Source organism: Zonotrichia albicollis, chromosome W (genome assembly GCF_047830755.1).
Source record: "Zonotrichia albicollis isolate bZonAlb1 chromosome W, bZonAlb1.hap1, whole genome shotgun sequence".
Taxonomy (NCBI): domain Eukaryota; kingdom Metazoa; phylum Chordata; class Aves; order Passeriformes; family Passerellidae; genus Zonotrichia; species Zonotrichia albicollis.
In genome coordinates, this window is record NC_133859.1 from 26,134,910 (window position 1) to 26,160,288 (window position 25,379).

The following is a 25,379-nucleotide window of genomic DNA, read 5'->3' on the forward strand; positions in this document are numbered from 1 at the left end:
CAGAGAGTTGTCCCAACACCGGGACCAGGAGGGCCGCCGAGGCTGAGAAGCAACACCTGACGGGGACATCACGCCCTAGAGGCTCCCACGAGGACTGGATCCCCCGGCTCTGCCCCTAGCGGACAGAGCTGCGCATATCCTCCTCCTCTGAGTCGCCCTGGTGAGACGCGACGGGGACTGCAGCCCTGCCGGGACGCCCAATCCTGAGCTGATCACTTTTAATAAAGGCATTAAAAAGGAGAAGAAGTCTCCTGTCCCTGTTTATTTCAGTCGTGGTTTAAGCCCAACTAGCAACTAAGCACCACATAGCTGCTTGATCATTCTCCCCCACCTCCTCCCCACCCTGGCAGAAGGGGGAGGAGAACTAAAAGTAAAACTTGTAGGCTGAGATAAGAACAGTTTAATAATTGAAACAGAATACAATATTATAATAAAAAATTATTTTTAAAAGAGAGGTAAAACCCAGGAAAAACAAGTGATGCACAGTACAGTTGCTCACCACTTGCTGACTGATGCCAAAAGCTGTCCCCAAAACATGATTGGCCTCCCTTCTTAGTACCTCTCCCAGTATATATATTTGGCATGATTTCTACGGTGTGGAATATCCCTTTGGTCAGTTCAGGTCAGCTCTCCTGGCTGCGCTCCCTCACAGCTTCTTGTGCAGCTCCTCACTGGCAGAGCATGAGACACTGAAAAGCCCTTGTCTCAGGGTAAGCATTGCTCGGCAACAACCAAAACCATCTGTGTGTTATCAGCATTATTCTCATATTGAATCCAAAACACAGCACTGTACCAGCTACTGAGAAGAAAATGAACTCTTATCCCAGACAAAACCAGGTCACCTGTGTTTCAAACTGTGGACAGTTTAGCTCATCAATTGCTAGCCTGCACCCACAGCTCCAGTGTGTATGAAGAGCTTACCCACGTCTGCTCTGAGAAACCATGGGCTGTAGCTTTGCAGGACTCCCCAGGGCACAAAAGGGCTAGCAGCAAGCCAAAGCCCCGTTCTGTGATGCCAAATGGGAGGGCAGAACCTCGGGGCGGGGTAAACTTCTTAATGTTTCGATACTCCCTTTCTTTCAGGCCTTTCCCTTAGTACGTGGTTTTGTGTCTGTGTGAGTTGACACAGGCAGGCAGCCAGAATAACCACAAAAACATGGCTGAAATGCAAAGAGTAAATTTATCTCATTACCTTGCTATCCGGAGGATCCCGAAGCAACACCTGGGTGGAGACACTCAAGCAGGAACACAGCACCTTCAGGCTCAGTCCATGCTAGTAGGCATGCTGTTTGCACCCATTTATCAAGGGCCCGCACACGCGTATTTTACCACCATGCTGTGACTTCTGTGCTTTTTTATGATCTCTGAGCTTTGATCTTCTTTCTCCCAAAACAGGGAGCTCAAGCATGTCCGTGAGAGGGCCTCCAAGTCTCTTCAAAGACCTACGTTATCTCTACACAGAGATTCTACTTCTCATAGCAGACAGAGGATAAACAGCAGTAGGCATAATACATGGAGTTTCCTGCACTGTTGTTCTCCAGGCCTTGGCATTCCCAGCTACAAGGTCCCTTAAGCAAATCTACCATCCTCCTCACCATTCTTCTACTTTTAAACCTTTCCTCCCAACAGTATCTGAAGCAGACAGCCTTTCTGTGAAAAATACATATTTTATGATTGGCTTTTCACAAATATTAAAATGAATATTATATGTGTTATGTTAGAAAGTTATGCTGTATTAATTTTCTTAAGTAGTGTTAAATATAGTTTTAGATTATAACATAATGTTAAAATAGAAACTATGCTATGTGAGATACTTTTTTTAAAGAAAGGATTTGCAGCGAGATAGCAGCCACAGGACACCTAAATCTTTCAGAGAAAAAGATTTTATTGCCCTCTTATCAGAAGAAACTAACTTCTTCCCACCTCGCTCAGCCCTGAAGATGCCGTTAGGATTAAGAGAAAGAAGCCGACACTGACCAGACAGAATCCTTTGTGTGAATGGGAGTTATGCATCATGTATGAGGTATATAATTATGCAACAGGCTGCTGGTTTTAAGGGTTAATCCTCTGTTAACAGATGTCCTTTTTCAGGCTTATTTTTCCCAGACAAAGGTACCTGGACTGTCCATAACTCTCTGTTTTTATTGTCTCATGTTGTCCTAATCCAAATTGTCCAAATTTTTATTACTCTAATTATATTGCTATTTTTATAATCATTTTATTACTATTAAACTTGTAACATTTTAAAAATAAGTGATTGGCATTTTTCACACTTTCCACACAGTGAGTCTCTTGCCAGAAGCATACAGGTTTACTTTGGGACTACAAGACAGGACCCTTCGAACTAACCCAGTCAGTCTCCCCATCCCCAGCTGCTGAAGTCTCCCTGCACCAGGTTGGCATGAGGCCTTTAATGCCTTTAAGACTCAGAATTACTGTTGGATAAAGCTGGATTCCCAAAGGAGTGAAACAGACTAGATCTCCTTTTCTAATAGAGCTGAGGCTTTTTTTTAAGTCTTACTGTGTCCTTTTTCCAGAGTGAACATTTGCAGTCATGGCCTCGATGCTGCCTAGAGCTGCTGTGAGCCTGTGGGTTATGCCCTGGGTTTGTGGGAGATCAAGGGCAGAGATGTCCTCATTCCTTTGAAATGGGCATCCATTGTGCTCCTGTATACAGTGGGGCCAGCTCTGTGCTCCCTGCTCCAGGGAGCTGGTGTCAGAGCCAGACCATCTCATAATGCAAAGGGTTTGTCAAATCATCTGTCCTACCTGTACTTTGTATACTGGTGCTTTACTCGATCACTGTAGTTTGGAGCCCAGAGAAGTGGTTTTGCCTGAAGCACGCAGCTCTAGGTCTGACTTCAATCACCTTGCACTAGCCAGGGAAGGTGGCAGTGTTGAGACCTGCGCCTGTGTGTCCCCTCTATCCCCGGGGGGAGGGGTCTGTCCTAACCACACTGCATGGCTCTGGGCTCCTTTGTGTGACAGTGAGCAAGGGTGAAGGGGCACCTGCTCCCACCTGGCATTTGGTCCAGCTAATTTTGTATGAGGAAGGTCCCACAACCACATTAGCCAAGCTTTTGGCAAGCCTTCTCTCCCACAAGAGGGAAGAAATAGTTTGGAACTGCAAGGCAAAGGGTGAATAGAGGGAGAGGAAACAGGACATGACAAAGAAGTGTGAGGTAGGAGCTGCTGTGGCCTCTTCTGAATGCTGAAGGGGCCCTAAGAGGACTTTGCCCTGCAATTCCTTCAGAAAACGTAACTCGGACAGTGAGGGATTAACATAGAGGAGATTGAAAACCCAGATGCTGGGGGAAAACGCTGTCCTGGTTCTGGCCAGAACAGGGTTCACTTTTTTGCAGTAGTCAGGAGGGAGGTTATTCTATACCACCTCACATCATTGCCGGAGGCGGGGGAAAGGGAATCTTGCTTCCAAGGAGAAGGGATTCCTCTGGGCTGAGAAAACATGGCAGACTAGTCTGGCATTTGTTTATTGTTGGGGGCTTTCCATGTAAAGTAGTTTTTTTCTTATACCTTTTGTCACAGACATCTTTTGTGAAAAATCCTTTCTTTAGGATTTTTCCCTCTTCTGGGAAGCTGAGGCCCCAGAAAGAGAATGTAAACAATAGTTATCTGTTGCTGTGGAATGCAACAGGTGCACCTGTGATTGGCCCATGTTCCATGTTTACAATTAAGGGCCAATCAAAGACAAGCTCTCTCTGGGACAGAATCAGGGAGAGCTCCTTTGTTGATTCATTCCTTTTCTATTCTTAGCTTAGCAGCTTCTGAACTTTTCTATCTATTCCTTTTAGTATATTTTTAATGTAACAACCTTTTGTTATTAATATTGTTGCTGCTACTGTTCAGTTTTCTGATTTCATTGCTGTTTCCAGTAAAATTGTTCTTATCTCAACCCATGATCTTCACCTTCTGTGTCTCAAAGTCTCAACTCGATCCCAACGACTCAGACCCAGTGGGAAGCAGAAGACAGAGGGAGAGAGAACAGCCTGTGGTTTGGGAGAGTCTAGGTGGGGGCACCAAATTGGGGAGTACCATGCCTAAACCACGACAAACACCTTGCTGGGAGAGGTTTAATTCAGCAGAGAGACTCCTCTGGGCTGGAAGAGCCCCACGGCTGCTCTTCTTCAGTCCCACCTTACTGCTTGGGCTTTAAAAAAAGGAAGGCAGAAGAGAGGAGGCAGGGATTAAGTACTAGTCGGCTCTTTGGAAGAGACCACCACATAATTAAATTATTCATAAGCATCTAGGAGAAAACAAGGCAGTGCCTGCCAGCACTGGATGCTTGAGAACAAGCATCGTACGTGTCTAATTCCTCCTGATATGAGCAGGGCTGGGGCTGTAGATGCAATGCCACTTGGCTGTAGCAATGTTTCTAGTCCGAAGGAAATGCCACCCAGGTGAGGATGTGAGTGCCCAAACAGACCTAGAAGTGGTTGTGGAGGGGTGGCTGGTGATGGAAGAGCTGTGGGATGGCTGTTTCAGGTGGTTCAAGGGGAACTACAACTTCAAACCCCTGGTCGAACAGGGTCTGTGCTGGGACAAGCAGCGAGGAACGAGTTCTGCAGTGGGGCCTGGTGGGGCAGTCTGGTCCTGCCTAAAAAAATCAATCAGGGAAAAGAAAAACCTGCCGAAAAAAAAAAAAAGAGGAAAGGAGTCCTACAGCTACCTTTGGGTGGAGAGGAAGGGCTGGGTCCCTACATACACCTTTTCACTCGGGGAAAAATCAAGCCTCTGGGACATGTTCCCCGCAAAGCCTCGCCGTGGCCGCAAAGAAATCACCTTCTATGGGTCCAAACCTGCCTCACTGCCCGAACCTAGGCCCGCGGTCCGGTCAGGTGAGCCCGGGCACGCAAAGGGCACTCGAGCACTCGCCTCTCGCCCCTCCTGCTTGGCTGCAATCCTTCCCACACGTTTCCCTTTCCTCGGGTGCTTAGCCAGTCGCTAGGCCAGGGTAGCTCGGATGGCTGTCGTAGTGGGACTTTCCGCCTGGATTTTCGCGTTGGTGGATTTTTGCCATTGGCTGCTCGACCCGTATTGCCCTATAGAACAGCCACAGCAAGGAAGGCGCTGCAATTGATTGACGGGTGTTGCTATTGGCTCGTTATGATTGGGAGAGAATAGGAGCGGGGCGGAAGAGGGAAGAGTGCGCGGTTTTTTTTCCTCGTTTCCTCGCTTCCACCTTTCCGATTGGCTGAGATGGTAGCCGGACGGAATTTCCGATTGGTCAGCGCACGCTGTTGTAAGGCGGGTGAGGCAGCGCGAGGTGGGGTTTCCTCTTCCGATGAGTCGGTTCTGAGGTTCGCTCAACGCGAAGCGTCCTGTCGTATCATCGCTTCTACGAGTCTGCCCAAGACCTACTGTCACTCATCTTGAGGAGCTGTTGCCGGCCGCCTCACCTCTTTTCCTCTCAGCACCATGGCCTCAGGATCCGAGTAAGTGTGGGCCGTTCGCCGGCAGGCCGCGGCCTAGGCCCGGCTGCGGTGGCGCTGGGCCCGGCTCGGCCTAGCTCTCCTTACTTCGCCTTCGCGCGGCGCTACCCAGGCTGGGCCTGACGGCGAGCCCAATCCTCCTCCCGATCTCGCTGTGTCATTCAGGTTCTGAGGAAGTGGGGGTGGGGCCGGGGGGGGATGGGCTGCTCTTCGTGTTTGCCCAGCCAGGAGCCTTTCTGCAGCGGGGCCCTGGGTACCGCCACCCCTCGCCTGCCGAGCCTCCTTGGGAAGTGTTGAGTAATGGGGGGCGAGGCCTGGCTGGGGCCGTCTCGCCTGGGCTAGGCCTCATCCAGGGAAGGCTTTGTTTTCCAGAGCCCAGAGCTTTGGGGTGAGCGGCTGGCCGGGACATGAGGGGGAAGAGGCGTGTCCTGGTCTCCTCCCCGCAGGTCCACAGCGGCCCTCGGATCAGGGCTTGAAGAGACTTGGCATTGTAAGAGGAAGATTTGTTGTACCGGACTAGACCCTGTGGCAGCTGAAGCAATCAGCTATATTTTTGTCTCCAGTATCTTGCCTCACTGTCTTCAGTTCCAGGCTGAGGGTCATATTTTGTGCTCCTCAAAAGTCAGTTGAGTAATACTGGCTTCTCTGCGCCCAGCCCATGTGTGCAAGTCACTTCACAGTCCCTTGAGAGGAGTAAAAATAAAACCTAAAGCTAATTTCCAAATCCAAGAATACTTCAAGTGACTTGTTGGCTCTTTCAGTCCCTTTAGTGTCTATGGTTTATCTTCTCCTTTTCTTTTGCAACTTCTGCAATTTAGACCCACTTGTCAGTTCCAGCAGGGTGTGCCAAGAATTTAAGGTGTGTGGTAGAGCTTGTAATGGAAGTGATGGTCTCATAGGTGTATTTTGAATCTGAGATGAGCAGTGTTATTAAAAAGAAATTTATGTTTTTGCAAAGTTGTTCTCAACACATAGGAATCAAAAAAAGTTCCCGTACAACTGGGAAAAAGTTACTTCTTAGTTACAATTTTTGGGTCAATGCTGTTGGCAGCCATCTTGTCTAATTGAGCTTTAGCACAGAGTATAGCATTGCAAGACCTAATAGAGTGTTTCTGAAAAAATTCTTGGATTTGTGTGTGTACCTGTCTGAAACAGTATCTGAGAATTTAGTATCTTGAGCATGGGTATGAACTCGCTGCTTGATCGTCATGTGGTGCTCCAGTAAAGCAGCTGCAATCATCAGATATTCCACTCATTTACTTCAAGGGATTTTTTCTAAATACTTACCCAAAGAAAGTAGTTCAGACTGTAATTAGGATGTTCAGGGAGGTAAAAAAAACACTGACAGATTTTATCTAGGAAGTGAGTTCATGAGGGTATTGATAAAAAGGTACACCAGCATACAGGAGGCATGACTGTTTTCACTTTTATTACTAAAGCTGGAATAATTTTGAGTTGGTGATGTTTCATTGTATATTTAACATAGACATGCAGGAACAAGTTAGTTCTCTACTTTATGTGGAGCTCTGAAGGTTGGTAGTTGTTTTCAGAAGATTCAGTAATTACCTTCTGATCTCACTCTTCATACTGTCTACCACAATGCATAGCCTCTGGGCATTATCATATGCTGAACAAGGAAAGCTCTGACACAGAAAAGTGATGAAGTGATGTAATTGTAGAATCACAGAATGGTTTGGGTTGGAAGGAACCTTAGCAATCATGTAGTTCCAACCCCTCTGCTGTGGGCAGGGACACCTTTTGCTAGACCAGGTTGCTCAATGCCCCATCAAGCCGGATCTTGAACACTTCCAGGGTCGAAGGCTGGAACTAGATGATCTTTGAGATCCCTTCCAACAAAAACATTCTATGATTTTATGAACCCACAGGAGAGACGCAGTGATAGCAAATGGTGATAATAATATTCTAAATTGCTATTAGAAGATGGGTAGTGCTTGTCTGTCAAAGTCCTTACTCTTGTCTGTAAGAGAAATAACATCACTTTCTGGTGTAGCTGTCATAATTTCATAACACCTTTTTTTCTTTGTCAGCAGAACTGTTAGGTCAGATAACTAAAGCTGACCCCATGCGTTGATACTTACACACTGTATTTCTTGGAGAGCTTTTCAATTGCTTTAAGTGCAGCAATGTACTGACAACACTGATCCAGTTTTGCTTCTTACTTAGGAAACTGCAGATTCAGTTCTTCAGTACTAAAACTTTTTTCTCACACTCAGCAGAACTAAGTGGACATCTTGCTGTGCTCTTCAGCACTGCTATGTGTTCAAAAGTATCTGAACTTTACTTCCAGATATATATATAATACAACTTTTGATTTATTGGAAGTTTTGGTCCAAAAGCTTCCACTTGCTGCCCAGTTCCTCTTCCATTTATTTTTATCTTGTATCCCAGACCATTTTTTAGGCTGCACAGCAATTTCTGCATCCTGAGGGGCAGCTGCTCAGTTTCAGTGATGACTTATGTAGCCAAAGTCTGGCATTGGTTTCTTATCAAAAGGCCTTTAGATCCACATTTCATGTGCAGAAGGATATGATTTGCATTTACACTTTGAATAGGCTAAATTGTTTTTTTGGTGTCCCTTAGGTTAAGTTTTAAAATATACATGCTAAATTAATTCCCAGTGTCCAGGAATGCTGAGGCAAGGTCCTTACAAGTAGGTGATTGTTTTTATACACTGTTTTAACCACAAGATCCTGTTTAACCTGATGATATATTGGTTTCTTGTTGCACTCTCAGTTTTCCTGGAAATCCCAGACCTTTTAGGACTTTACCCGGACCATGTTTTAGGTTTAAGAGGGAATGAATTCATGAGCTCCTCCCTGGAGGTATCCAATAGCCTTTCTTGTGTCTTCTTTGGGTTTAGAAAATGAATCTGTAGCATCTCACATAGTCATTGAAAGGGATGGATGTTGATTTCTCACCTCTTGCATTCTTTAATGAAGAGAGGGAAAAGGTGGCTTTTAAAAATGCAGTGAACATGCCAAGTGATGCACTGCTGATACAGTCTGTGTTTATGCTGTGTAGCTGCTTGCTCTGCCACTTCCACTCCAGGTTTGATTTCTTCTGGTTATTTTGTGCCCAAAACAGCAAAATGGAGCCAAAGCGTACATCCAGCACCATTGTCTGCAAAGCTTCCTACTCTTTCCTGGTGCTTGCTGTTTGCTTAGGACAAAGGAACAAAGGAAGACTTTTTTTTTTTTTTTTTGTGAGAATCAAACCAAACTGTGCTAAGTTTCTGTTTTGACCTTAGTCACTGGCACATCTGGACTGCTTTGAGAGAGTAGTCAGATGCCCACCAAGGCAAGTTACAGTAATCTGCTGCTATTGTGGCTGGCTAATATACAACTTCTAAGAGTTCCTTAGGAATCAGTTGGTTCGAGTTCATATTTATTTTGTAAAATGAACTATTTGCTATATTAGATTTTGAAGTAAATACATTATTCTGCCTTTCTTCCATTTCCTTGTTGTTTGGTGTGCTCAATTTTGTCAAGGCAAATGAATTATGTCACATATCTTATGGTGTAGTAGGCTAGAGCTGCAGTGGGTCCTGTGATGGTATTATGAAAAGGTGCTTATATCTTCAAAAAAAAAGTAAACCCCATTTTTCATGAGCACTTGAATATTTCTACTGGCTTGCTAGGTTTAGCTAATAGGCTTTCACAGCCTAAACTCTTACAACTCTTCCTGACAGGAGAGCTACAGCATTGTCCTTTAATTCCCCTATTTATCTGGGATTTGACACTAAAGAGACTTGAACTTTTGTTTCTGTGGCAGCAGTTATATGTGATTTCAGATGAGTCTGACTAATTCTTTTAGGCAAAGCATCTTAGAGTCAGCAGCATCTCACTAACCACTTCTTTTTATAGATAGCTTCATAGCTTGTATCCATTTCAGTAGTAAACTGACTGATGCCAGACCCCCTTCCTAAACCCAGATTAGCTCCTCTTCCAGGTACCTCCCCCCAGTTTATATACTGGGCGTGACATTCTGTAGTGTGGAATATCCCTTTGGCCAGTTCGGATCAACTGTCCCAGCTATGGTCCCTCCTGGTTTCTTTAGTGCAGCTCCTCACTGGCAGAGCATGAGACACTGAAAAGCCCTTGTCTCAGGGTAAGCACTGCTCAGCAACAACCAAAACCATCAGTGTGTTATCAGCATTATTCTCATACTGAATCCAAAACACAGCATTGTACCAGCTACTAAGAAGAAAATTAATTCTTATCTCAGACAAAACCAGGACACTTGCAAACAAGTATAGTTTCTAAAAGACAAGACAACAAAGAAACCTGTAGAAAATGGAGAACAAAACAGGTGCGTGTGAAAGGGGGAGCAATATCACTTGGACTCTTTAACTTCTGTTTTCTCTCCTAGCTCTAAAGGCGATGACTTATCAACTGCTATTCTGAAGCAGAAGAACAGGCCTAATCGGTTAATTGTTGACGAAGCCATCAATGAAGACAACAGTGTTGTGTCACTTTCCCAGGTGTGTCACCTATAAAAACAAAGCATTTACTCTGACAATTTACAAGCTGTTGTTGTCTTTTAACTTGAAATCTAATTTTGCAACATGAATCTAAGTATTTGTGTCAGAAGCTGCAGCAGTTACAAGTGAGGGAGGTGGGTTAAATAAATAATAATATATAATAATTATTAATAAATGAGAACATATATTCTGATTCTAACTTTTAGGATTCACTTGAGCTCATGCCCTTAGTCTGGCTTTAGGACTGGATCTTGACTAGTGTAGTGAAAACCCCTGTCTTTGTAGGTCTAGTATATTGCTTCTAAGATGTAATCCTTTGAAGTCAACCAACTCTCCTTCAAATGCTTGAATTCATAGAATCATTAAGGTTGGAAAAGACCTCCAAGATCACTGAGTCCAACCTTTGATGAAACACCACCATGTCAACCAAACCATAGCACTAAGTGCCATGTCCAGTTGTTTCTTAAACACTTCCAGGGATGGTGACTCCATCACTTCCCTGAGCAGTCTGTTCCAATGCTTAACAACCCTTTCTGTGAAAAAATTCTTCCTGATGTCCAACCTGAACCTCCCCTGGTGCAGCTTGAGACCATTTCCTCTTACCCTGTCATTGGTTGCCTGGGAGAAAAGGCCAACTCCCACCTGGCTACAACCTCCTTTCAGGGAGTTGTAGAGTGATAAGGTCTCCCCTGAGCCTCCTTTTCTCCATGCTAAACAACCCCAGCGTCCTCAGCCACTCCTCATATCACTGACTCTCTAGACCTTTCACCAGCCTTGTTGCCTTTCTCTGGACATGCTCCAGCATCTCAACGTCCTTCTTGTGAGGGGCCCAAAACTGGACACAGTACTAGGTGTGGCCTCACCAGTGCCAAGTACAGGGGGACAGTCACTTCCCTCAGCCTGCTGGCCACACTATTTCTGATACAAGCCAGGATGCCATTGGCCTTCTTGGCCACCTGGGCACACACTGGCTTGTGTTCAGCTGCTGTCAACTAGTGCCCCCAGGTCCTTTTCCACTGGTCCACTTTCCAGCCACTCTTCTCCATGCCTGTAGCACTGCATGGGGTTGTTGTGACCCAAGTGCAGGACCTGGCACTTGGCCTTGTTGAACCTCATACCATTGCCTTAGCCCATCAATCCAGCCTGTCCAGATCCCTCTGTAGAGCTTTCCTACCCTCCAGCAGATACACACTCCCACCCAAGTTAATGTCATCTGAGAACTTACTGAGGGTGTAGTTGATCTCCCCATCCAGATTATCAATAAAGATATTAAACGGGACTGGGCCCAACACTGATCCCTGAGGGACACCACTGGTGACTGGCCACGAACTGGATGCAGCACCATTCACCACCATGCTCTGGGCCATACCATCCAGCCTCTTCTTAACCCAGCAGAGTGCACCTGTCCAAGCTGTGGACTGCAGCATTCTGCAGGAGAATGCCATGGGAAACAGTGTTAAAGGCTTTACTGAAGTCTAGGTATATAACATCCACAGCCCTTCCCTCATCCACTAGGCAGGTCACCTAATCAGAAAAGGAGCTCAGGTTGGTCAGGCAGGACCTGCCCCTCCTAAACCCATGCTGGCTGGGCCTGATCCCCTGGTTGTCCTGTGTCTGCTGTGTGATTATCTGTTCCATAATCTTGCTGGGCACTGAGGTCAGGCTGACAGGCCTGTAGTTCCCCAGATCCTCCTTCCAACCCTTCTGGCAGATGGGTATCCCATTGGCCAACCTCCAGTCCTTTGGGACCTCCCCTGTTAACCAGGACTGCTGATAAATGAATGTGAGTAGCTTGTTAAGCTCTTCCACTAACTCCATCAGTACTTACAGGTGAATCTCATCTGGCTCCATAGACCGGTGACGGTGTAAGTGGCTCAGCAGGTTACTAACTGCTTCCTTCAATTGTTTTGTCAAAAGTTTGTTCTAATGCTGTTATTGGTTACAGGCAAAAATGGATGAACTGCAGCTGTTTAGAGGAGACACTGTCCTGCTAAAAGGAAAGAAGAGGAGAGAAGCAGTCTGCATTGTTCTGTCAGATGATACCTGCTCAGATGAGAAGATTCGCATGAATAGGGTTGTTCGAAACAACTTGAGAGTGCGCCTGGGTGACGTCATCAGGTGAGGACTAGTTTGTTAACTGTTGTGTATCTCTGGGTTGCAGAAATAATTTGTGCCCTGGCTTTGAATTGTTTTGGTCCATAGCAGAGACAGGGTCCTGCAGGAAGTATTCTTGCATCTTCTGGAGGAGGTCACAGAAATGTTTTCAAGTGTGTCTTACATCAAGGATCTCAATTTACTTTTGCGTGTCTTTCTGGCTGTATGCATATTCAGATTAATACTAAGATTCTTGAAGACTCTTTGGGACCTTGTCATGGTTTGAGCCTGGCACAGAGCCAGTGCCCCCCATGAAAATGCCTCACCCTGGTGTCTGCTGTGAGATGTGACCAGGAATAAGCAAAACAGGCTCCAACTTAAACATAAAGAACACTTTATTACCTAAACTACAGGAAAATAGGGAAAGACTATAAGGAAAAGAAAAAAAAAATTGAAAACCTTACAAAAAACCACTTTCCCCCTCCCCACTACCTGACTTTCCCAATCCGATACATTCTCCCAAATCATCAACTGCCCAGCCTTGGCCCCACACTTTAGTATACTCAAACTGCAGTTCATGAAGAGGAAAGGAGTCCTTCTTGTTCCATAGGCTTCCCCTGGAAACACACTGAAACCTCGTGTGCTTCCCTGTCACTTCGGCACCGCCCGGAAAAAGTCCTTTTGCCGCTTGTGACATCTTCCTTCCATGCCCAGTGCTCTCACCACTGACGCATGGCCAGAGCTGCTTTTAGGGTTGTCTTTCAAGGATGCCTTGTCTCACTCCAAAAAGGCACAGTCTCTGCTTTGGGACATCTGTCCCCCCCATATTTTTCCAACCCTCTGGGGCCGGGGGGTCCTCACGAAGAACCCTCCTGGTTTTGAGCCACTGCTTCCCCCTAAATGCAGTCTGTGTCACAGGAACAACTGAGTCCATGGCCACAAGAAAAGTCCAGCCAAAAGGCCACTCCAAATCATCTCTTCCCATTCAATCATCTCCACGTTCCTCGGGCCAGGTCCTCGTCTCATCTCATCTCTTATCTCCCTTCTTATTCAGCTTCGAGGAGGATTAGCATTTTTGCAAGGCCCCAATCATGAAAGAAAGGGTTAAAAGTTTCAGTCTCTGTCTATCTCAGAATGCTGGTACTCCCACAGGTGCTGCTGCTCCGCCGGCCAGGCTGCACTCTTCCCTCCCCTTTCTCCTCCCGGGCTGGCTGCTATCACATTCAGACGCCGGCTCTCCTCTCTCTCTCTCTCTCTCTCCTGGGGGGGGGATGGCTGCCCGAGGGCTGACTCCCTGGGATCTTCCACCCTTCCATCCTCGAAGCCCCTTCAACCCCCATCTCTGTCCAGGCCCCGGGCCTACCGCATGGCTGCCCCTCCCCCGCCCAGCAGCAAGGCTGGACAGGGGAGGGTGATCTGACCTCTTCGAAGCGACGTCCCAAGAGAGAGTGCCAAGGGCAGTGCCCTGCTTTTTAACCCCTGTGTATTCTCGGAGGTGTGTCCAAACCCCACTGGCTACACCAGGTGCCAGTCTCAAACCCAAAACCTTCATTGGTTTGACCACAGCTTCCCAGAATTCCCACTTCTTCCTGGTCAAACCACCACAGACCTTCACAAGCCCTGGTCCTATCATTAAGTAGTTGAATTACCCCACAGTTGTCATAGTATTCTTCCCAAATTTACATTGTCAAATGAATTCACAAGTTTTTTCCATCTAAATTTTTTATGTTCGCAAGATAACTGAAAGGTAGTAAGCAACATTGTAATTGATCTTATAGTATGGCTAGCTCAAGCACTGAGCTGCCCTATAACAAACAGAAGTTAAAACTCGAAGTAGTCAAATATCAATATTAAAAATCTCTGAAGGTTGTTTATATACCAAGTTTTGTTATAAAATAATTTTAAAATTAGGAATCCTGAAAGTGTTGCAAGAATTTTGTACAATGCTTGCAGAAGGTAGTGGGAAAGCATTGAAGGATACATTTTGACTTACAGGAGGCAGGTTCCATTCTATGATGGGAGTGGAAAGAAAAAATATGTCAGCATTTCTTAAACATAAAAATGCTAATTTGCAGGTTTAGATATGTGAGAGCAGACAGTTATTTCTCCTGAGTATTCTTGTAATCTGGAATATTGTGCATGTTCTGGGAAAATTGGAACCTGATTTCTGACACTAGACTTCCTGGGGTGATATCTGAAATAATCCTTAAATAAAAATGTGTTTCATATGAACTGCAGAGGAGAGGGACAAGTCTGTTTCACCCATCTCTCTGCCATTAGAAAATGCAAGTTTTAAACATGACTGTAGTTGGAACAGTGTTTTGAGCTAGTCTGTGGATTTAAAATAAAGGTGAATCCTTACTTTATATGAGGTTACTGTTGGAGTCATTCCTAGTGTGACAGTTCAGCCGGTGCTATCCCCTTCTCTGCTTGGACTGTCTGTAACAGTTCTCAGCCTTTCAGGTGTGTTACTGATTGTCTTGGCTTCATTGCAAGCGTCAGAGAATTTTCACACCTCTTGCACTCAAAGTTTTTCTTGCTGATCTTGAAGTACTTATTGTGTTAATTTCTTTGGCTTGGTTTCTGCCAAAATCCAGATTCATGCACCAATCACTTCCTGCTTGTAGTCTGTCAGCTGTTTTCCTTCTGTGGGTCACTCTGTCTTTTCATTTACTCTTCTGCTATATCCTCACTGTAAAGCATGTAGTTACAGAATCTCCTAATAGTCTCTAACAAACTAGCATATGAAACTTGCGCGCTCAGCTGCAGTTGCCCGTAGGCTTTTTTTAGCTGGCAAAGCCAGTTTGAGTATTCTGCCTCTACCGCAGCTTGATGCTCTGATGTATTGCTACAGTAGGCTGTTGGCCTATGTTGTAAAATAATAGCTGAAATTTTTATTTAAAAGGGGGGAAGGGGCCTTCAGACTTTAACCTAAATATTAATTTCCACAAAAAGGGATTGACAGATGCCTAGCTATCCCTGGTTGGTACTGAGAACCTTTGTTCAGAATCAGGTTTATCAGCAACAGGAGCTCTATTCTAAGTTATGAGGAAGAGAGGAAGGAACAAAGATTTCCTCTCAATTCCCTTTCCCTTACAGCTAGTTCAGCAGTAGCTCATGGAATCACAGAATGGTTTGGGTTGGAAGGGACCTCAAAGATCATCTAGTTCCAACCCTCCTGCCATGGGTGGGGACACCTTCCACTAGACCAGGCTGCTCAGAGCCCTATCCAGTCTGACCTTGAACACTTCCGGGGATGGGGCATCCACAACTTCTCTGGGCAACCTGTGCCAGGGCTTCACCACCTTCACAGTAAAGAATTTCTTCCTATTATCCAATGTAAATCATCTCTCTCTCAGTTTGAAGACATTCTTCTTTGTCCTGTCACTGCATGCCTTTGTGAAAAGTCCCTCCAGCCTTCCTTGTAGGTTCCCTTCAGGTACTGGAAGGTGCTATAAGGTCTTGCTGGAACCTTCTCTTCTCCAGGCTGAACAGCCCCAACTTTCTCAGCCTCTCTTCATAGGAGAGGGGCTTCAGCCCTCTTATCATCTTTGTGGCCTCCTCTGAGCTTGCTCCAACTGGTCCATGACCTCCTTATGTTGGGGGGGCCAGAGCTGGACACCATATTCCAGGTGGGGTCTCACAAGCGCAGAGAGGGAGAATCCCTTCCCTTGCCCTGCTGACCACGCTGCTTTAGATGCAGTCCAGGACGCAGTTGGTTTCTGGGATGCAAGTGCACATAACCAAGTCATATCAAGCTTCTTGTCCACCAACACCCCTAAGTCCTTCTCAGCAGGGCTGCTCTCAATCCATTCTCCACCGAGCCTGTACTTGTGCTTGGGATTGCCCTGACCCAGGTGCAGGAGCATGTGTTGAAACAAAAGTTAGCTCATGACTCTTACAGGTCTTGAGGCTGCATTAGTAACTTGTGAATGTATCTTGGGCACAGTAAAGGGGAGCCTCAGAACAGCGGAGGAGGGGGGAGATAGTACTAAACCCTTCAGCAGTTTTGGATAGGGCTGAGAGGAGTGAAGGAAAGCATGTGTTGAAAAGACTAGCTCTTTGATGGGCATGATTTTTGCCTTGTCAGCATTCTTATGCACGTGGGAAGTCTCCAAAGGGCTTTGGAGGGTCCTTTCTGGCATTTATACTGGCCTGAGAAGGGACATCACTGCCTTTCTCAAACTTGGGTTTAAGTCCAGCATGTTAGTGGTTAACTGAACTTTTCTTCTGTTGCAGCATCCAGCCTTGCCCAGATGTGAAATATGGCAAACGTATCCATGTATTACCAATTGATGACACAGTAGAAGGGATCACAGGGAATCTGTTTGAGGTCTATCTCAAGCCATATTTCCTGGAAGCTTACAGACCCATCAGGAAAGGTAATAGCACCTGTTATTGAAGTCCTGATGGCAGTGAATGTGAGCTAGTCCTGATACCAAATAAAAAGAATTTCTGGAAGCTTGCACAAATCTCCATGGAGCATTAGACTAACGACTGTAGAGTAAGATTTTGTTGTGGATTTAATTTTTTCCTAAACTTCAGAGGAAAGAGTGATATCTGTTGCTGGCTGGTAGAACAGCTTGATAGTTCTCTGTCATGGTTTAATCCCAGCCAGCAACTAAGTACCATGCAGCTCAGCTGCTTGCTCACACCTCCTCCCTCCTTCTCAGTGGGGAGGAGGATTGGAAAAAAAGTAAAACTCATGGATTGAGATAAGAACAGTTTAATAATATTAATTATAATTATACTAATAATAATTGAAGAGAGAGAGGGAGGGAGGAATAAAACCCAAGAGATACGAGTGAAGCACAATACAGTTGCTCACAACCCACTGGCTGATGCCCAGCCCATCCTCAAGCCACAATATGTGGCTTCTGGGCAATTACCCCCAGTTAACATACTGGGCATGACATTTTGTGGTGTGGAATATCCCTTTGGCCAGTTCGGATCAACTGTCCCAGCTATGGTCCCTCCTGGTTTCTTTTGTGCAGCTCCTCGCTGGCAGAGCATGAGACACTGAAAAGCCCTTGTCTCAGGGTAAGCACTGCTCAGCAACAACCAAAACCATCAGTGTGTTATCAGTATTATTCTCATACTGAATCCAAAACACAGCACTGTACCAGCTACTCAGAAGAAAATGAACTCTTATCTCAGATGACACCAAGACATTCTCCTGTGGTTTTTTGCTACGTGGGATGGAAGGACATCAAAAAAGGCTTAGGTCAAAGTCAGTTTAATGAGATTTTTCTCCTGAGTTGCTACCACTTGATGGGATTTGGGAGTTGCTCACATATTAATCAATGGGTTAGATATACTAGCTGGCACCCTGACTAAATGCACTTTTTCCAAAGTAATTTAATTAATAACTGGGAAAGTGCATAAAAAACAAATATATGTTTAGAGTTGTGCTAGTAGCACTTCTGCTGGAACAAATAGGTCCTAATACAATATATACACAAGTTGAATTTATCCAGCTTCTGTAGTCCAGTTTACCTAGGATTCATAGTGCAATATCATGTATTATTCTTTTTTTTTTTGAGTCAACAAATCTAGTTATAACTTCAAAATTAATTTAGATTAAATAAAGGCTTTTTGCCATTTTTAGAAATGTTAAATTGAAACTGGATGGAAAAGAATCATGATACCTTGCCTTTGTGTTTTGTATTTAGGCAGAATATTATTTTTCTATTGTTTGCTGGTTTTGTTTGCTGTTTGTTTTTGATGAAATTTGATGGTGCTCGAGTGGTCACAGTACATGCAGCTCTTGAATTTAAAATGCAGAGTAGTGTTAAAAATGCCAGCAGTGTATACCTGTGTAGCTCACTTCATTGTCCTCTGGGGCTGCTGGTAGTACACGGGTTGACATTTTGCAGCAGGCTACTGAAATGTGGGGTTTTATAGGTGACATCTTCTTGGTGCGTGGAGGGATGCGTGCAGTGGAGTTCAAAGTGGTGGAGACAGATCCAAGCCCGTACTGCATAGTGGCTCCAGACACAGTGATCCATTGTGAGGGAGAGCCCATCAAAAGAGAGGTGAGCAGAATCCTGCTGTGCAGTTCTACTGAATCCCCTCTGTCTGAAATCTGTTTTAGTGACACTCCTTAAGAGCAGCAGTGTTTGCAGTTCCTGTTTTGGCATTTTGTGTATTGAATGTAATGATTAAAACCTCTGGTTTCAGGAGATGAGCTGCTGCTGAAGATAGAGGAATGTGCTTCCAGTATCCTTCCTCATATGCTGAGATAGCACCAGTGCATAGGTTTGCTGACGAGATGCCATACTTTGGCAGTAGATCTTTTGCATCTGCTTCCATATATCTCATGCTGGACTTAGATTCATCTTTTAATTCTAAAGTTCCCTTGATACCTACCAGGGAGGGCTTACAATTTTGCTGAATTTCATGCCATGTGAAAAGAAAGCAATTGGTACTTTTTAAGTGAGAAATTTGAAGTGTAAATTATGGATTTTTTTTCTTTTTTCCTCCCAGTCCCTTAAGATGCCTAGCCTTGAGTGTCCCAAGCTTGAGGCAGCCTGAGTGGATTGTGTGTCAGGTCTTGGCCACCTTACTGTTACAGAGTAGGAAATCTCAGAAATGGGCTAAGGTGACTGTATGCTTCATAAAGTAAGTGCCTTTTTACTGCCTGCAGATCAGGGTGAGTCTTAGCTTGTAGTTAGCTCTACCTTTTCAAAAAAATTCACCTCTGTTTGACACTTGTGAGGCCATGTCTGGGCACTAGATGAGTCCAGTTTGGGTTCTTCAGGATACAACAGAGATAGGAGCAAGTTCAGCCAAGGCCACCAAAACTGATGAAGGAGCTGGAGGTCAGAATGAATGAGGAACAGCTGAGAGTGGGTTGATGCAGCACGAAGAAGGGAAGGCAAAGATTCAGGGTTACTGGCAACTGCCTGATAGGAAGGTGTGGATAATCAGGCTCTCCCAAGAACTGCACCCAGGGACAGGACTAGAAGCAATAACACGAGCCGGATCAAGGAAAATTCCCAATGGAAAAAGGTTTCTCCAAACCCTGAAACAAGCCCTGGAGAGGGCAGGAACCTCCAGACCTGGAGATCTTCAGCACTTGGTAGGGCTAGACCCTGAGCAACCTGATTGAAGTATAGCAGTTCCAGTTTGTGGGACTTGGACTGAGCCCCTCTGAGATTCCTGGCTGTGTTGTTTTATTTTAGGATGGCCTAATGTTACAGATAACTAAGACCAGTAGAAATTTGGACAGCCAAATGAACGAATCCTGTAGAGCTATACTGAAAGAGTTGGTTACAGGTGGTCTTATTTGCACATCTGGATTGTAACACTTTCTGTTAATTTGAGTCAATCCCAAGAGAAAACACTATGTTGGAGAATTGTATGGTAGCTAGGATATGTCAGGTAGTTAGAAATACCACTTAGAGTTTAAAGAATAAGTATATTCTATGCTGAGCTTCATTGTCTTATCATCTTTGCTAGCCAAATCAGAGGGTCACACAACTTGTTTTGCACTAGTCTGTAGGGGCCCTGGCAGCAGAGGCTGTCATTCAAGAGGGTAGGCTTCAGTGAGGAATTCCCCTCTGCATGTCTGGGAAGAGAGAGCTAAGAAACAGTTGTAGAAGATACCAGAAAGACTTGAAAATGAGAATCTCAAGACATCAAAGAAATGGCAATGAGCAAAAACCTGGGTTCTGTAGACTAGGATGAATTGTTGAGCTACTGTTTTAACTCAGATGTTTAATGTATTTCCTCCTGGGTAGGATGAAGAGGAGTCGCTGAATGAAGTGGGCTATGATGACATTGGTGGCTGCCGGAAGCAGCTGGCTCAAATCAAAGAAATGGTGGAACTTCCCCTCCGACACCCTGCTCTCTTCAAGGCCATAGGGGTGAAGGTATGTCCCCATGTGCACCAGGTAGATGAGTGGGCTTGCCCTTGAGGATGACTTGATATCAGAGGTTCATGACGTATTGGGAGGGGAATAAGTAATTTGGGTTTGTTTTTTTTTTGGGGGGGGGGGTTGGTTTGCTTATGCTTGGGGCTTTTTTAAATGCTGGTGTTAGGAAAGTATCTCCTTACATGTTTTGGACACAGATTAAAGTACTGACAACTTGCAAAGCAGAGGGGTGCTTTGAATCAGAGCTGCCAGTTACTGGCAAGGTTTTTGTTGTGTGTTGTGTGAAGTAGTAAGGGTGTTGATAGCAATGTTGACATGGCAGCTGTTGCATAAGATTGCATCACAATTTCAGACTGGCTTTATCAAATGCTTACAGATTTGCTGTGAATCTACTTAGGCATTCAGATACTCACCACCTAAATCCCTTGCCTTTGTCCTCAGCCTCCACGTGGGATCCTGCTGTATGGTCCTCCTGGCACTGGTAAAACACTGATTGCCCGAGCGGTGGCCAACGAAACAGGGGCTTTCTTCTTCCTGATCAATGGTAAGTTTTGTGGCTGCTTTGGCCCCAGGTCTGCTGTGTGCTCACTTGTCCATCTTATGGTAAGGAATGGTGTCAATAGGGCTTGTAGAGCCACGCTGTCTCCCTGACATCCTTTCTTATCTCTTTGAAGTGTGCATCTGGGGACACTTGGGAGGCCATTTGTGTTATCTGTAGTGGCACTTCCCTTAAGCTTGATTGTTTTGTAGCTGGCTCATTGGAAAGACAGCTTTGTAATACAGGGACCTGGAGTCTGTCTGGCTTAGTGTTCACATATGTTGTTGAGGGCAGAGCTGAGAGTGGTGAGATTATTCTATGAATATCGGTGCAGGACACTTGTTTCTATTGCTGCCAGCATGTTCCATTCAGAAAAGAAGCTGATCTGCAGTGGATTTGTTTTTCCCCTCAAGTAAAGCACAAGACCTGTTCCGTTTCATATAATATTAATTGTGAGGAACTATCCTGAAAGCTATGAGTACCTTGGGACTTAGCTAAAAGTGACAGAACTTCCTGTTGATTACTCTTCATCTGTAGCAGTTGAGGTGGATACTGGTTTATGTCCTGTAAAGATCAGACTGTGACTTTTCCTCAGTGCTTTTCTGTGCCATTTTACATTCAGTGTTGGAATAACTGAACATTTGTACTTAAAGATTGATGCTTTTCTTCTCTGATTTCAGTCACTTAGACCCATGAAGGTGAAAGCAAAGAAGTATATAGCACAGTATAGCAGTGAGCAGCAGTAGGGAAGGGACTTGCTTTATATCTCAAGATATCAGATATAAACGGACTGGTTTTAGCCATATGTTGTCTTTGTCATATACTTTCTAAGTATGTGGAAGGTGTTACTGCATGCTAATGATCCGGACATTTTAGACACTTGTATTTCTGTTGCATAATACAAATAACACTGTCAGAGTTAGCGATGCATTCTCTGTCTGGTAGTCCCAAGCATGGAGCTGCAGTGTTGTAGATGAAGTTGGTATGAATTGGTGAGTTACCTGTTGTCTTGGTTTGGAAAGACAGGTGTCTGCTAAGGAAGGCAGGAGCCTCCCCTGAAATGGAAAATGTAAACCTCCCCCCCTCCGAATTGCTATAAATTTTAAATTAAGGGGCTCTCAGGCAAAAAATTTGGGAGCAGGAAATAACAGTTCTTTACTAGGGAAGAAAATTTTTAAAAGCTAAAATAAGCAATGCAGTAAACCAAAACAATGCTGACAGAGTCAGAACACAACCTGACTCCCTGTTGATCAGGATGCTGGTAGCAGTCCAATTGGAAATGTGGCTGCAGTCCTCCTGGAGTGTCAGGTGTGGTTCTGTTGGAGCAGGGATCCTGAAGAAGGGTGCAGTCTTCCTCTGAAGATCTAGTGAAAGAGGCAGCTGTTTCTCTGGGAAATCCAGTGGAGAAAACAGTGCTGCTGTTCCAGAATCTCAAGATTATATCTGGATAGGAATGCTTGGCTCTCCCCTCTGGGTGGAGCATCTCACAATGGGATGTTATAGTTCTTATCAGTCATGCAGTGGCATTCAATAGCCTGTTATCAGCATATGTCTCCCGCAGGGAGGAGTGGTTGTGAAAGAGATAAGAAAAAGTGCCCACTTTACAGAAGACAACTGACATACAGATGGCAAATAGAATACAATTTGCTTGACAATCCAGGACACCTGTAATGAAGCATTATTAGTACCTGCTTGTAACAGTGTCTCTGCAGCTGGCCCACTTCAGTCAGCTGGCAGCCTTGCACTTCCAAAGGTCAGGTTTCTTTTTCTTGGATCCTATAGAAGCATACTTTTTCTTCATTACCACTCCCTTCAGCATGATGGAGAATCTGTAAAAACAGAATAAATCTGTGACCCTGCACTAGTGTTCAGCAACTGTAGGCGATCTCAGAGGAATGCTGCCCTTCCTTCTGGGATTAATGTGGTTACACATTTTTATTATTTATTCTTTGAGAGGAGATGGGATTTGGGGTGTTGTTTTTTTTGGTGGTGGCTTGTTGCTGTTGGTTGGTTGGTTAGTTGGTGTGTGAATCAATACAGTCAGGCAGCCAGGGCAACCATAAACCCATGGCTAAAACATAGAGTAAATTTATTTCCATTACCTAAATAACGGAGGGAATCCCTGAAGCAATACCTGCACAGGGGCACACAAGCAGAGATATGGGCACTGTTAGTTCATGCCAGAGGATTACTGACTACTGTTCACACAGGCTTATCAAGGGTTATTTTCAGCTGCAAGGTCACTTGAGCACTCACCAGTGTTTTGCTTTTTAACCCATTCCTCCCAACAGTTGGGTTTTTTTGATCTCATTTGTAAAATCTTATAGAGGTAAATGCATACCTGTGTAATGCATGCTATAGACAGCTTTGGCATCTTACAGCTTTTTCTTTCCCTACCCTGATAACTTGTCACCAAATAATTTGATTGCTTCCATTGTGAGCATTAACTGTGTGGTGGCACATTTCAGAAAAGATCACCAAGTGTGAAATAGGGTAAGGGAAGAGGCAGCTATTGGTAGCTCATTGGCTAGTGTTACATTCTGTTAAACTGAAAACACTGAAATGATGATAGTAAGTAATTCTGCATGCTGGTCTTGCCTTTTCAGATGTAAATGTAATGAACTTGGTTGATAGTATTTGCTTTGGCTTGAAATATAGATACATGTGAACCTTGTACTAAAAAAAATTCAGCTGCATGTTTTTGGGGCTAGCTGCCTCTCTTCTGGGTGCCAGAGTTGCTATTTTTTTAGGTCCTGAGATCATGAGCAAGCTGGCTGGTGAGTCTGAGAGCAACCTGAGGAAAGCCTTTGAAGAAGCAGAGAAGAATGCTCCTGCCATCATCTTCATTGATGAACTGGATGCCATTGCTCCTAAAAGAGAGAAGGTAAAGAAAGCATTTAGAACGTAAAGGAGTGCATCCTTTTTGGTAGCAGCTGGCATGAGTCTCTGCATTTGACTATAGGGTAAAGCAGTATTTCACTTAATGCTTGAAAGCAGTTGGATGTCAGATTTTGGATATCAGAAGAATCTGATGTAGTTCATGACGTTTCTTAACAGCTCATGTCTGTTGTATCTGTCTGCTTTGGTGCAGTACTAGCTCCTGTGTGCTGTGTTTTAGAGCTTTTGGTCTAGATATTACTTTTTCTGCAGACACATGGAGAGGTGGAACGTCGCATTGTGTCTCAGCTGCTGACTCTTATGGATGGACTGAAACAGAGAGCACATGTGATCGTTATGGCAGCCACCAACAGACCTAACAGCATTGACCCAGCTCTCAGGCGATTTGGTAACCATAATTGCCATCTCTTTTTTTGTGTATCAGATACTTTGTTATGGACTGTGCTTCAGGGGCCTTGGAAAGACTGAGTAGAAAGTAATATTAAACATCTTATGTGTTACATAAGCTTCTTTCCAGCTACTTGTTTGGAAATAATTTCTAGATTTCAGCTTTTGGTATAATCTTTTGTGCTTTATTAGATTAGAACTTGTAGAAATAATAAAATACTTAGAGGGTAGCACATTTTTTCACTGCATCAGTTAGGTGAGACTATTTCAGGACTAAATGCTTAAGGGGTTGTTCATGCCTCAGGTTGCAGGAGGCTCTGATTTGTCCCATTTATCTTTTATTGATGAAAAGTCTGGTAGTTTCTGAGATTCAGGTTTTCAAAACTTTGCAGTGTAAATGAACGTCTGTTCTATGACCAGTTGGTAAAATCAAATTTGCAGGAAAAATGGCCTCTTAAATGTCTAGTGAGGCATTTGAATGCACAGCTATAGCTTGAAGAAAATGATAGATGTACATGCCCTAGGTAATATTACAGTAATACATGAGTATCCTGCTTCCCCAGATATTGGGGCAGTTCATGATTTTCACCACTTGGGTGCTGCTGTGAAAGTTCTGAAAAATTTAATCTCTCAGTAATTGTGGACACAAAGGTAGAAATAAATAAAAATGTCCCATGGTATGTTGGTTAGGATAACATATTTTCCTATAAATTAGGATTGGAAAAAACCAGAAATCCTCTGTATTGATATAATCCTGAACTCTACTTAATGCAGTAGTCTCACTTTCCCTAAATGGCTATAAACCTTTCTGCCTTCTCTGATCTGACTCTGCTACTGTGCTGATTGATGCTGCAGGGAAACCCAAAGCTCTAGCATTTTCTGAAATTGTTTGTGGCTTGTCATCAAGTTCCTATGTCAAAGGAAGATATTAACTATAGCTCCTTTAGTTTGCAGAATCAGTAACTCAATGTGTGCTTGTACTCCCCAGGTCGTTTTGACAGAGAGGTAGATATTGGTATCCCAGATGCCACTGGGCGCTTGGAGATTCTGCAGATTCACACAAAAAATATGAAACTGGCTGATGATGTGGATCTGGAACAGGTGAGTAGCATGCTATTACAAAAGCTTGCCTCTGCTCATTTAGGACAGCGTGAAACTGAGCAAATATGTGATCTCTGAGCTTCCTCCTAACTAGATTTCCAGTGACCAAAAATCCTCACTTGCTAGTTAAGAATGCTGTGGCTAAGTGAAATGAATGTGTACCAGTCCAGTCTGGAAGTGCCTTGCCACTGTCCTGTGTTTGTTTGCTGTGGCATTCTCTTTAAAAATAAAGCAAGTCTGAAACAGCACTCACAGAGCTGGCTGAACATTGTAGTAATACTGTATGGATTTAATCTCTATCCTGAATGAAGAACTGCAGTCTTCAGGGTTATCTTTCTGCACACTATCTATTCCAGTACAACTTTTTTCTCAGGTAAGAGGTGGAACAGCAGTGTTGCTGCTAAATGTGATAGCACTTATCTTGAATTTACAGCAAAGCACTAATGTTTCTGTCCTTCAGAGTTTTGTTGCACCTCTGAATGAGGGACCAGAGCATGCATTGCCCTTGCAGAGTGCTTGCTTGTGTTTCTGAG

At 44.4% G+C, this 25,379-nt stretch overlaps 1 protein-coding gene across 1 annotated transcript in view; it reads left to right on the forward strand.

The window, feature by feature from the left end:
- Positions 1-5,253: 5,253 nt before the first annotated feature.
- LOC141726974 (transitional endoplasmic reticulum ATPase-like) overlaps positions 5,254-25,379 on the forward strand; it is a 55,839-nt gene continuing 35,713 nt past the window's right edge. The window contains exons 1-10 of the mRNA XM_074532137.1: positions 5,254-5,453; positions 9,840-9,951; positions 11,897-12,069; positions 16,285-16,427; positions 17,950-18,080; positions 19,788-19,919; positions 20,364-20,466; positions 23,211-23,344; positions 23,611-23,746; positions 24,734-24,846. Coding sequence (XP_074388238.1) covers positions 5,437-5,453; positions 9,840-9,951; positions 11,897-12,069; positions 16,285-16,427; positions 17,950-18,080; positions 19,788-19,919; positions 20,364-20,466; positions 23,211-23,344; positions 23,611-23,746; positions 24,734-24,846 — 1,194 coding nt within the window. The 5' untranslated portion in view covers positions 5,254-5,436. The remainder of the gene's footprint in view (positions 5,454-9,839; positions 9,952-11,896; positions 12,070-16,284; positions 16,428-17,949; positions 18,081-19,787; positions 19,920-20,363; positions 20,467-23,210; positions 23,345-23,610; positions 23,747-24,733; positions 24,847-25,379) is intronic.